The sequence below is a fragment of the Erinaceus europaeus genome, chromosome 21 (genome assembly GCF_950295315.1).
Source record: "Erinaceus europaeus chromosome 21, mEriEur2.1, whole genome shotgun sequence".
NCBI lineage: Eukaryota > Metazoa > Chordata > Mammalia > Eulipotyphla > Erinaceidae > Erinaceus > Erinaceus europaeus.
This window is the reverse complement of record NC_080182.1, coordinates 10,504,157-10,516,281: the sequence shown is the minus strand read 5'-3', so window position 1 is coordinate 10,516,281 and position 12,125 is coordinate 10,504,157. Positions and strand designations below refer to the sequence as shown.

Genomic DNA, 12,125 nt, shown 5'->3' with positions numbered 1-12,125 from the left:
CTGCAGACCTGCTTCACCACCTGTGAAGTGACTCCCCTGCAGGTGGGGAGCCGGGGGCTCGAACCCAGATCCTTAAGCAGGTCCCTGCACTTCGCACCACGTGTACCTTAACCCACTGCACTACTGCCCGGCCCCCTAGTCTTCTGTTTCCTAAGGATGGGAACAGCCTTCGGAAATTGTGATTTCTTTTTTTTAAATTTCTTTATTGGGGAATTAATGTTTTACATTCAACAGTAAACACAATAGTTTGTACATGCATAACATTCCCCAGTTTCCCATATAATACAACCCCCACTAGGTCCTCTGTCATCCTTCTTGGACCTGTATTCTCCCCACCCCAGAGTCTTTTACTTTGGTGCGTTACGCCAATTCCATTTCAGGTTCTACTTCTGTTTTCTTTTCTGATCTTGTTTTTCAACTTCTGCCTGAGAGTGAGATCATCCCATATTCATCCTTCTGTTTCTGACTTATTTCACTCAACATGAATTTTTCAAGGTCCATCCAAGATCGGCTGAAAACAGTGAAGTCACCATTTTTTACAGCTGAGTAGTATTCCATTGTGTATCTAGACCACAACTTGCTCAGCCACTCATCTGTTGTTGGACACCTGGGTTGCTTCCAGGTTTTGGCTATTACAAATTGTGCTGCCAAGAACATATGTGTACACAGATCTTTTTGGATGGGTGTGTTGGGTTCCTTAGGATCTATCCCCAGGAGAGGAATTGCAAGATCATAGGGCAGGTCCATTTCTAGCCTTCTGAGAGTTCTTCAGACTGTTCTCCACAGAGCTTGGACCAACTTACATTCCCACCAGCAGTGTAGGAGGGTTCCTTTGACCCCACACCCTCTCCAGCATTTGCTGCTGTTCCCTTTTCTGATGTATGACATTCTCACAGGAGTGAAGTGGTATCTCATTGTTGTCTTTATTTGCATTTCTCTGACAATCAGAGACTTGGAGCATTTTTTCATGTGTTTCTCTGCCTTTTGCATCTCTTCTGTGGTGAATATTCTGTCCATTTCCTCCCCCCATTTTTGGATGGGGTTATTTGTCTTATTGTTGAGTTTGGCAAGCTCTTTATATATGTTGGTTATTAAACTCTTGTCTGATGTATGGCATATAAAGATCTCCCATTCTGTGAGGGGTCTCTTGGTTTGGTTAGTGGTTTCTTTTGCTGTGAAGAAGCTTTTTAATTTGATGTAGTCCCATAGGTTTATCCTTGCCGTAATCTTCTTTGGAATTGGATTCGTTTCATTGAAAATGTCTTTAAAATGTATGCGGAAAGGAGTTTTGCCAATATTTTCCTCTAAGTATTTGATAGTTTCTGGTCTAACATCCAAGTCCTTGATCCACTTGGAATTTACTTTTGTATTTGGTGAAATACAGTGGTTCAGTTTCATCTGCATGTTTCAACCCATTGTTTCCAACACCATTTGTTGAAGAGACTCTGCTTTCCCCATTGAATAGTCTGGGCCCCTTTGTCAAAGATTAGATGTCCATAGGTGTGGGAGCAGAGATTGTGATTTCTAACTCATGGCGCCACCAGAGCACCTGAGGGCGCAGGAAAACACGAGGAGGCTGAGGACAGACTGTGGGGGGGTGAAGAAAGGGCGGACCCAATTAAAGCTTGGCTTCCGGGTCTGCCCCGCCGCCCCAGCCACGGAAAGAGCTAATCCGCGCGCATGAGCAGACTGACCGGGCTGCTACTGGCGCGCAGGCGCCATCAGCCCCGCCTCTCCCCGGCCCGTCCTCCCGCCCGGGTCTCAACCAATAGGAAGCGAGCCAATAGGAAGCTAGCCAATAGGAAGCGAGCCAATAGGAAGATAGCCAATAGGAAGCGATCCCGCTCGGCCCTCCTTCCAGCGTCCTGCGCGCTGCCCTGGAGACGGCGCGGAGGAACCCAAGCGCGCAGGGGCGCCCGGCCTGAGCGCTCCCGCCTGGCTCCCGCGCCTCCGCTTCGCCCGCTCTCCGCGCCCCCGGCTGAGAGCAGTGGGCCGGCCCAGAGGCGCCCCGGGCGGCTGCTGAGCGGGTGTCGGGCGGTCACGCTTTCGCAGGACCAGGTGCGTGGCGGCGGCGGCGGGGCGGGTCCGGGTTCGCGTCCCCAGGCGGCGCGGTGCTGCCTGGAGCTCCGGGTGTCTGGACGCCGTCGCCCGGGCCGGGACCCTCTGCACAGGAGCAGCCCGGAGTGGGGCCCCCGGGGCTGGGAAGCGCGTGGGATCCTGCCCGGCATCCCATGGGCTTGTCGGTATTTTTATGTTTTATGAATAAACAAAAAATAAAAATATCAGTTTGGACACAAAACAAAAATGTTATTTATAGGGTGGGACAGAGAGGAGCGCAAGGACCGGCAGAAGGATCCCGCTTTGAGCCCCCGGCTCCCCACCTGCAGGGGAGTCGCTCCACAGGCGGTGAAGCAGGTCTGCAGGTGTCTGTCTTTCTCTCCCTCTCTCTGTCTTCCCCTCCTCTCTCCATCTCTCTCTGTCCTATCCAACAAGGATGACATCAATAACAACAATAATAACCACAACAATGATAATAAAACAACATGGGCAATAAAAGGGGAAAATAGCCTCCAGGAGCAGTAGATTTGTAGTGCAGGCACCAAGCCCCAGCAATAACCCTGGAGGAATAAGTAAGTAAATAAATAAATAAATACATTGTCAATGGAACGTTATGGCTGTTATTACTACTGTTTTGGGGTTACATACCACATAGATATGAACACATTACAGGGGGTCAGGTAGTGGCAGGCTTAGTTGAACACACGTTACCACGTGCAAGGACCAGGTCATGGCCTGTGGGGGGAACTTCACAAGTGGTGAAGCACTGCTGCGGCTGTCTGTCTTTCTCCCTCAGTCTCCCCTTTCCACCTCACTTTCTTTCTGTCTCTCCAATTTGTGAGTGAATAAATAAAAAGTTAAAAGCAGACTTAAAAAAAATCATATTGCGGGGGGCCCAGGCAGTAGGGCACCGGGGTAAACGCACATAGTGCAAAGCGCAAGAATCCTGGTTCGAGCCCCCGGCTCCCCACCTGCAGGGGAGTCGCTTCAAGGGCGGTGAAGCAGGTCTGCAGGTGTCTGTCTTTCTCTCCCTCTATATCTTCCCCTCCTCTCTCCATTTCTCTCTGTCCTATCCAACTATCCAACAACGACATTAGCAACAACAACAATAATGGGAAAAAGATGGCCGCCAGGACCTGTGGCTTTGTAGAGCAGGGGCCCCGAGCCCCCGTGATAATATTGCAAGGAAGAAAAGAAATTACACTGCATCTCCTAGGATGGTCATGAACTTCTGTGTCTTCTTTACTTTTTCAGGAGCTCGAGATGCTTTTGGGCTGCCATTTGACTGAGTGTGAAAAGCTGACACTGCGATGGAGAATTTCATTCTGTATGAAGAGATTGGCCGAGGAGACAAGACCATTGTCTATAAAGGGCGGAGGAAGGGAACCATCAATTTTGTAGCTATTCTTTGTACTGACAAGTGCAAAAGGCCTGAAATAACCAATTGGGTAAGTCAAGTATGTTTTCTTCCCTTTGGGAAAAGAGAGAGCTGTGATCAGACCCACAAAGCAGCAAGCAAACAAGTCACAGAACAGCCCGGGGCAAATGCCACATTTTTTTTTAAATTTTTTAAAATTTATTAAAAAAAAGAGACATTAACAAAACCATAAGATAAGAGGGGTACAACTCCACACAATTCCCACCACCAGATCTCCGTATCCCCTCCCCTCCCCTGACAGCTTTCCTATTCTTTATCCCTCTGGGAGTATGGACCCAAGGTCATTGTGGGATGCAGAAGGTGGCTTCTGTAATTGCTTCCCCACTGAACATGGGTGTTGACAGGTTGATCCATACTCCCAGCCTGTCTCTCTTTCCTTAGTGGGGAAGGGCTCTGGGGAAGCGGGGCTCCAGGACACAGTGGTGGGGTTGTCTGCCCAGGGAAGTCTGGTTGGTATCATGCTAGCGTCTGTAACCTGGTAAATGCCACATTTTTCATCCAGAACCTGCTTAATGCCACCAGTTATGAATAGTGACCACTCGTTAGCACTATTAATTGTAACAACCCCAAAGTCGGTAGTATCTTACGGTTTTCTCTCTTTGGGAGGGAAGTAAGTGCAGGAATTGAAGCCTATAGTAACCTCATGCACTTTTAAGTTTAGTGTAGTATTAAGGACAATGGGTGAGAGTAGCATGGTTTAAAATAGCAGTGCCCTGTGGCCTGGGAGGTTGTATACCAGCTAGAGCAGTGGATTTGCAAGCACGAGGTCTCTGAATTCCTTCCTGGCACTTAATACTCCAGAGTGATATTCTGACTTTTTGTCTGTGTTTCTCCCTTTTTCTCCCTCATTAATAAATCTTAAAATAAAATAGTCATGTCACATGAAGCTCAGGTTTCTTAGACCAAATGTAGAATTTTTTTTTGTTTGTTTTCCCTCAACTTTTTTTTCCAGGGTTATTTTGTTGGGGCTCAGTGCCTGCACGACAAATCCACTGCTCCTGGAGGCCATTTTTCCCATTTTTATTTCTCTTGTTATTGCTGTTGGATAGGACAGAGAGAAATGGAGAGAGGAGGGGAAGACAGGGTAGAGAGGGGGAGAGAAAGACAGACACCTGCAGACCTGCTTCACCACCTGTGAAGCGACTCCCCTGCAGGTGGGGAGCCAGGGACTCGAACCGGGATCCTTACGCCAGTCCTTTCCCTTCGTGCCATGTGAGCTTAACCTACTGCGCTGCCACCTGACCCCCGATGTTAATAATTTTTAAATGAAATTTTCAGTGACATAAACAACACTTACGTAGCTGTGCAGTCATCACCGTCTCCATGATGCGAGAAAAAATTTTTTTTTTGCCATTCACTATAGTTTTTAGAATCACAGCAAAGTCAAGAGGATTGCGTAGGGAGATCTTTTTTTTTACACTCTCTGCATTCACACGAGCACAACCCCCCCCCCCAACCAGCTTCCCTCCCAACATGGCCCAGAGCTCATAGTTTACGATGAGGTTTTCTCGTGGGGCTTGAACAGTATCTGGGTCCAGCCTAATGCGCACCTGTCCTCACACAGACTTGCATTGTTCTGGGGCCAGGCAGTGGCACACCTGGTTAAACACTCACATTCCAGTGCTCAGGGACCCGGGTTCAAGCCCCTGGTCCCCACCTGCAGGGGGAAAGCTTCATGAGTGGTGAAGCGGGCTGCAGGTGTCTCTCTGTCTCTCTCCTTCCCTGCCTCCTCTCTTCTCAATTTCTCTCTGTCTCTATCCAATAATAAGTAAATAAAAATATACATTAAAAAAAGAATTTCATTGCTCTGAAAATCTTGGGATTGGCTTGTTCATCTCTCTGCCTCATGGGTATAATTTCGTATCTGAGCAGGACAGGTGTCTGCAAAACACTGCCCCCTGTGACGTAGGTCCGTTCCCAGCATCCTGCAGTATGCAGAGTCTCCCTCCCTCGAGCCATCTCCTGTCCTCCTCCGCCAGAGTCCTTTGCTTTGGTGCAACACAGCAGACCAGGGTAGGCTCTCCTTTGTGGTTTCCCTTTTGGCTCTTGTTTTGTACCTTCTGCCTATGAATGAGATCATCCCATGTTCATCCTTCTCTTTCTGGTGTATCTCACTCAACATGATTCCTTCATACTCCATCCAAGATGAGGTGGAGATGGTGACTTCATCATTTTTAATAGCTGAGTAATATATATATATATATATATATATATATATATATATATCTCACAACTTTAAAAAATTAAAAAAAATTTATTTATTTATTCCCTTTTGTTGCCCTTGTTTTAATGTTGTAGTTATTATTGTTATTATTGATGTCATTGTTGGATAGGACAGAGAGAAATGGAGAGAGGAGGGGAAGACAGAGAAGGGGAGAGAAAGATAGATACCTGCAGACCTGCTTCACTGCTTGTGAAGCGACTCCCCTGCAGGTGGGGAGCCGGGGGCTCGAACCCAGATCCTTATGCCGGTCCTTGCGTTTTGCACTATGTGCGCGTAACCCGTTGCGTTACCGCCCGACTCCATATCACAACTTTTTAAAAGTATTTTTCCTTTTTTGTTATTAGGGAGATTAATGGTTACAGTAAATACAGCTTTTGGTCCATGTGTAAACTTTCTCAGTTTTCTGCAAAACACTGTCACCCCCAGCCTAGGTCCACCTCCACCATCTGGCACTAGGACCTGAAAGACCCGCCCCCTCCCTCTAAGAGTCCTTTACTTTAGGGCAATACACCAGACCCAGTCATATAAATGTCTCTGTTTAATGAGAGAGATATGCAGCAAGAAAGATAGAGAGACCCAGGGCATGGCTCAGTTCTGGCATATGGTGGCAGCATGGATCGAATCTGGGACTTCAGGGTAGGCTTGAAAGACTTTTGCATAGCCTTTATGCTCTCCCTCTAATACTTTATTTATTTATTTACTTTTAACCATAGTCTTCTCTCCTCTTGGTCATTCTAGCCAATGGTCTTCTCTTCCTCCTCTCCTCTCCTCTCTTTTTAAAAAAATTTTATTTGTTTTCCCTTTTGTTGCCCTTGCTGTCTTTTCATTGTTGTAGTTATTGTTGTTGCCATTGATGCCATCATTGTTAGACTGGACAGAGAGAAATGGAGAGAGGAGGGGAAGACAAAGGGGGAGAGAAAGATAGATACCTGCAGACCTGCCTCACTGCTTGTAAAGTGACTCCCCTGCAGATGGGGAGCCGGGGGCTTGAACCGGGATCCTTAAGCTAAACATCTGCTGTGCTCTGTTTCTTGGCCCTTTGCATGTGTTTAGGAAAAAAAAAAAGTTTAGTTTTATGAGAGAGACCATTTTATTTTATCTTAAGAGAATATCACTCAACTTTGGCATATGACAATGCCTGAGGTATGTGAGTCCATGAGTTTTTTCTTTTTTTAATCAATTATTAAAAAATGCTGCCAGGGCTAGTGCTGAAGCCTGCAGCCTGCACAACATATCCACTACATCTGCAGGTTTTTTTTTTTGTTGTTGTTTTTTGATATAGAGAAATTGAGAGGGAGAGAGAGAGAGAGAGAGAGAGTGCGAGCGACCTGTAGCACTGCTTCACCACTTGTGGTGGGGACCTTCAGGTGGGGACCAGCGACCGGCTTGAAGGCTTGAAGCTGAGCCCTTGTGCGTGGTCGTGGCTGCACTACCAGGGTGCCACTGCCTGGCCCTGTGACGTCTTCAGTGCATGAAGCCTCAAGTCCAGACTCTTACCAGTGCACTTGCCAGTGTGATAATCTCTTTCACTTACTCTCAGTAAATTTTTAAGAAAAAAAGAGAAGCTGGGGCAGGCATTAGCGCAGTGGGTTAAGCGCACATGGTGGGAAGTGCAAGGACCTGGCGAGAAGTGCCCCCGGCTCCCCCCCCCGCAGGGGGTGGCACTTCACAAGAAGTGAAGCAGGTCTGCAGGTGTCTATCTTTCCCCCTTACTGTCTTCCTTTGTCCTGCCCAATAGCAATAATAACAACAAGGGTAACAAAGGCAACAAAAATGGGAAAAAATGGCCTCCAGGAGCAGTAGATTCATAGTGTAAGCACCAAGCCCCAGCAATAATCCTGGAGGCAACAACAACAACAACAAAAAAGAGGGAGTCGGGTTGTAGTGCAGTGGGTTAAGTGCATGTGGCGTAAAGCACAAGGACCAGCAGGTTTGAGCCCCCGGCTCCCCACCTGCAGGGGCGTCGCTTCACAGGTGGTGAAGCAGGTCTGCAGGTGTCTCTCTTTCTCTCCCCCTCTGTCTTCCCCTCCGCTCTCCATTTCTCTCTGTCCTCTCCAACAGCGATGGCATCAATCATAACTACAACAATAAAACAGCAAGGGCAACAAAAGGGAATAAATACTAAACATAAAATATTCAAAAAAAAAACAACTGGGGGCCAGGTAGTGGTGCACCTGTTAAACAACAAGGGCAACAAAAGGGAAAATAAAGAAATAAATACTTTTATGCTGGTCTGCTTCTAATTTTGCTTCTAAAAACCCCTTCTGTTTCATTGGTTTAATCCCCCCCTGCTTAACACTGTATCTATTTACATAACCACTGTTAACTAAGCGCCGCCCTGCCCGCAGGGCATTGGTTTAATCCCCACTGGTTCATGATGTGTTTTTGCTCCGCCCCCTCTCCTAGTACACCCTGATCTGCGCCAGTCTCTTTTCGCTAGTCCGGCACTTTTAATTAAAAGCAAGAGAGAGGACTGGAAAGCACAGTCCATGGCACTTTGGGAGTTTTCAGCAGTTGTGGGTTGTGATGACTTGCTGGTCTGAAGACAGTCACTCTCCAGTCACTCTCTAAAGCCTTTTCTCTCATTGCGAAAAATACTCCCTCCTCAGGGCCTGGCCTGGCTCATATGGTACAGTATACATGTTACCACCAGGCTGGAGGACCCAGGCTCAAGCCCCGGCTGCCCACCTGGAGGGGTACACTAAAGTGCCGGAGCAGTGCTGCCGGTGTCTGTCACTCTCCCACTTTTTCTCCCTTCTCCATTTCTTTTTGTAGCCATCAAAGATAAAAACCCCTGCCATAGATGGTGGAGTGGTAGTACTGGCCTTAAGCCCCCTCAGTAATAACCGTGGTGGCAAAAACGGAAAACCAAAACAGAAATCCTAATTGTAGAATTTATTATATGTTTTTTTCCTTGTCTTTTTCACTTGACACTATTAATACCAAAATTTCCACATTCTGAAATTTAACATTGTTTTAATTTTTGTCCTTGTTGGGACTTCACTGAATTCTTAGCATTCTTTTATATATATATATATATTTTTTTTTTTTAATTTTTAAATTTTCTTTATTTTACTTTATTCCCGTTTGTTGCCTTGTTTTTGTTTTTTATTGTTGTTGTTACTGATGTCATTGTTGGATAAGACAGAGAGAAATGGAGAGAGGAGTGGAAGACGGGGAGAGAAAGACAACTGCAGACATGCTTCACCACCTGTAAAGCGACTCCCCTGCAGGTGGGGAGCCGAGGGCTTGAACTGGGATCCTTACGCAGGTCCTTGCGCTTTATGCCACCTGTGATTAACCCGCTGCGCTAACCCGACTCCCTAATTCTTAGCATGTGCAAGGTTTTTAAGGACTTCCTTCACTATGTGTCTTTACAGGTGCGTCTCACCCATGAGATTAAACACAAGAATATTGTGGCTTTCCACGAATGGTATGAAACCAGCAATCATCTCTGGTTGGTAGTGGAGCTCTGCACAGGTACGAGCGTGTATGAAAGACAGTGAAGCCAGCCACCTCAGGCTTTGCTATTTCCATTTTGTCCTTCCATGGCAGATATGGGTAGGGTTGATAGTGTAAACTGCTAACCTGAACACGTAGGGCCTGGGTCGTAGCTCAGTGGTGGACTACCTGCATCATGCGTCTGGGTCCCTGCGTTTACTCCTGGGAGCTAAACCCCGGTTCATTCTGAAGATATGTTGTCTGGTGTCTGGTAAGGAAAAGTACAGAGCAGAGTTGCCTGGTAAGGGGAAGACACACGTCAACCCGCTGGGCAGAGTGGGTGCTGCTGCAGCAGGTTGAGTGCACGTGCTCCCTTGCTCAGGGAGCTGCTTCAAGCCCCCCTGGACCCTGCCTGTAGGGGAGAAGCTTCACCAGTGGAGAAACAGTGCTGCAGGTATCTCTTCTGTCTTTATCTCTCTCTGTCACCCCCCAACTCAGTTTCTGTCCTATCGAACAAAAGATAATTTTTTGGGGGGCCAGGTGGTAGCGCAGTGAGTTAAGTGCACGTGGCACAAAGCATAAGGATCCCAGTTTGAACCTCTAGCTCCCCACCTGCAGGGGAGTCGCTTCACAGGTGGTGAAGCAGGTCTACAGGTGTCTGTCTTTCTCTCCCCCTCTCTGTCTTCCCCTCCTCTCTCCATTTCTCTCTGTCTATCCAACAATGGCAACAATAATAATAACAACAACACCAATAAACAAGGGCAACAAAAGGGAAAAAATGGCCTTCAGGAGCAGTGGCCTTCGTACAGCAGGCACCGAGCCCCAGCATTAACCCTGGAGGCAAAAAAAAAAAAAGATAATTTTTTAAAATTATTTATTTATTCCATTTTGTTGCCCTTGTAGTTATTATTGTTATTGATGTCATCGTTGTTAGATAGGACAGAGAGAAATGGAGAGAGGAGGGGGAGACGGGGAGAGAAAGATAGACACCTGCAGACCTGCTTCACTGCCTGTGAAGCGACCCCCCCTGCAGGTGGGGAGCCAGGGGCTCAAACCAGGACCCTCCTGCTGGTCCATGTGCTTTGCACCACGTGCGCTTAACCCGCTGCGCTACCTTCCCACCTTCTGTTTTGTTTTTTCTTTACTGTGAAGGAAAGGCATTGTCCTGTTTGCCACATGGTCCTCTGCAGAATGGGATCTGAATTTTTGTACAGCAGTAAGTGTAATTGTACATAATGCAGTTTCAGCAGTTTGGACTAGTGTTTACTGCTCATTTAAAAAAATATTTATTCCCTTCTGTTACCTTTGTTGTCTTATTTTTGTAGTTATTTTTGCTGTCATTGTTCTTGGATAGGACAGAGAGAAATGGAGAGAGGAGGGGAAGACAGAGAGGGGGAGAGAAAGACAGACACCTGCAGACCTGCTTCACCGCCTGTGAAGCGACTCCCCTGCAGGTGGGGAGCCGGGGTTCGAACCGGCATCCTTATGCCGGTCCTTGCGCTTTGCGCCAACGCCTGACTCCCTTTTCTGCTCATTTTTGCCGCTGTTCATTTCCTGTAGAATCTGGAGTGAGAAATGAGAGCTCCGGAGTGATCCTTCCACTCACTGGCTTAGTTACCTGTCTTTTCCCTGGAGCTGGCTCTGCCTCCAGAGACGGGGTGCTCTGAGGGTGCTCTGAAGGTGCTCAGCCCATTATCTTCTCCCACGTGTGTGAGTCCAGATTTTTCCCGATTTTGATTTTTCGTGCTCATTACTAATCAGTACTGATAATTTGGTGCTCAGCATGGGACCTCTCGAGGCAACTGTAAAATGTGGATGGGTTAAAAACGGGTGATTTTTGGGAGTCAGGCGGTAATGCAGTGGGTTAAGTGCACATTGTGCAAAACGCAAGGACCAGTGTAAAGATCCAGGTTCGAGCTCCGGGCTCCCCACCTGCAGGGGAGTCGCTTCACAGGCAGTGAAGCAGGCCTGCAAGTGTCTTTCTCTCCCCCTCTCTGTCTTCCCCTCCTTTCCCCATTTCTCTCTGTCCTATCCAATGACAACGACACCAGTAACAACAACAATAACTACAACAACAATAAAAACAACAAGGGCAACAAAAAGGAAATAAATAATATAAAAAAATCTTTCAAAAAATAATTTTTAAAAAATGGGTGATTTTTGTCAACTTGCAGGTGGCTCCTTAGAAATGGTTATTGCTCAAGATGCGAACCTCCCAGAAGATGTGGTGAGAGAATTTGGGGTTGACCTGATTACTGGATTGCACCATCTTCACCAGCTGGGCATACTCTTCTGTGACATTTGTCCTGGGAAGGTAATTTACTAAAGTTCTCATTTCTTAACTACGGATATCTTAACTTATGGTGCTTTTTAAAAGATCTTTTTATTTTAGATACAATGTAATATACTGTATTTAGAGATTCTTTTTTTAAAAAAATATTTATTCCCTTTTGTTGCCCTTGTTGTTTTATTATTGTAGTTATTATTGTTGTTGTTGTCGATGTTGGATAGGACAGAGAGAAATGGAGAGAGGAGGGGAAGACAGGGGGGAGAGAAAGAGAGACACCTGCAGACCTGCTTCACCCCTTGTGAAGTGACTTCCCTGCAGGTGGGGAGCCGGAGGCTCAAACCCAGATCCTTATGCTGGTCCGTGCGCTTTGCGCCATGTGTGCTTAACCTGCTGCACTAACGTCCGAATCCCATTTAGAGATTCTAAAGCCAGCATTTTGAAAATGGAGACATATAATGCCATATGTTATTTATCTACTTCGCAACACATTAAGGTGTATTTTAGAATGTGAATTTCCCTCTCAGTGTTCTTTGAGTAGTTTTACTGCTGCTGAAATATATTGTGAAACATGAGCTCAACAGACCTATAAAATAAAACTCTTAGGTTGTTGGGTGGTAGCTGGGTGGTAGTTCAGCGGAATAAGCACACTTGGCGCAAAGCGCAAGGACCGGCAG

At 46.7% G+C, this 12,125-nt stretch overlaps 1 protein-coding gene across 4 annotated transcripts in view; it reads left to right on the top strand.

Moving 5' to 3' along the window:
- Positions 1-1,894: 1,894 nt before the first annotated feature.
- Positions 1,895-12,125, top strand: part of ULK4 (unc-51 like kinase 4) — a 511,677-nt gene continuing 501,446 nt past the window's right edge. For all 4 annotated transcript variants that reach the window (XM_060180360.1, XM_007517784.3, XM_060180361.1 and 1 more), the window contains exons 1-4: positions 1,895-2,058; positions 3,313-3,506; positions 9,101-9,200; positions 11,336-11,475. In XM_060180360.1, coding sequence (XP_060036343.1) covers positions 3,369-3,506; positions 9,101-9,200; positions 11,336-11,475 — 378 coding nt within the window. In that variant the 5' untranslated portion in view covers positions 1,895-2,058; positions 3,313-3,368. The remainder of the gene's footprint in view (positions 2,059-3,312; positions 3,507-9,100; positions 9,201-11,335; positions 11,476-12,125) is intronic.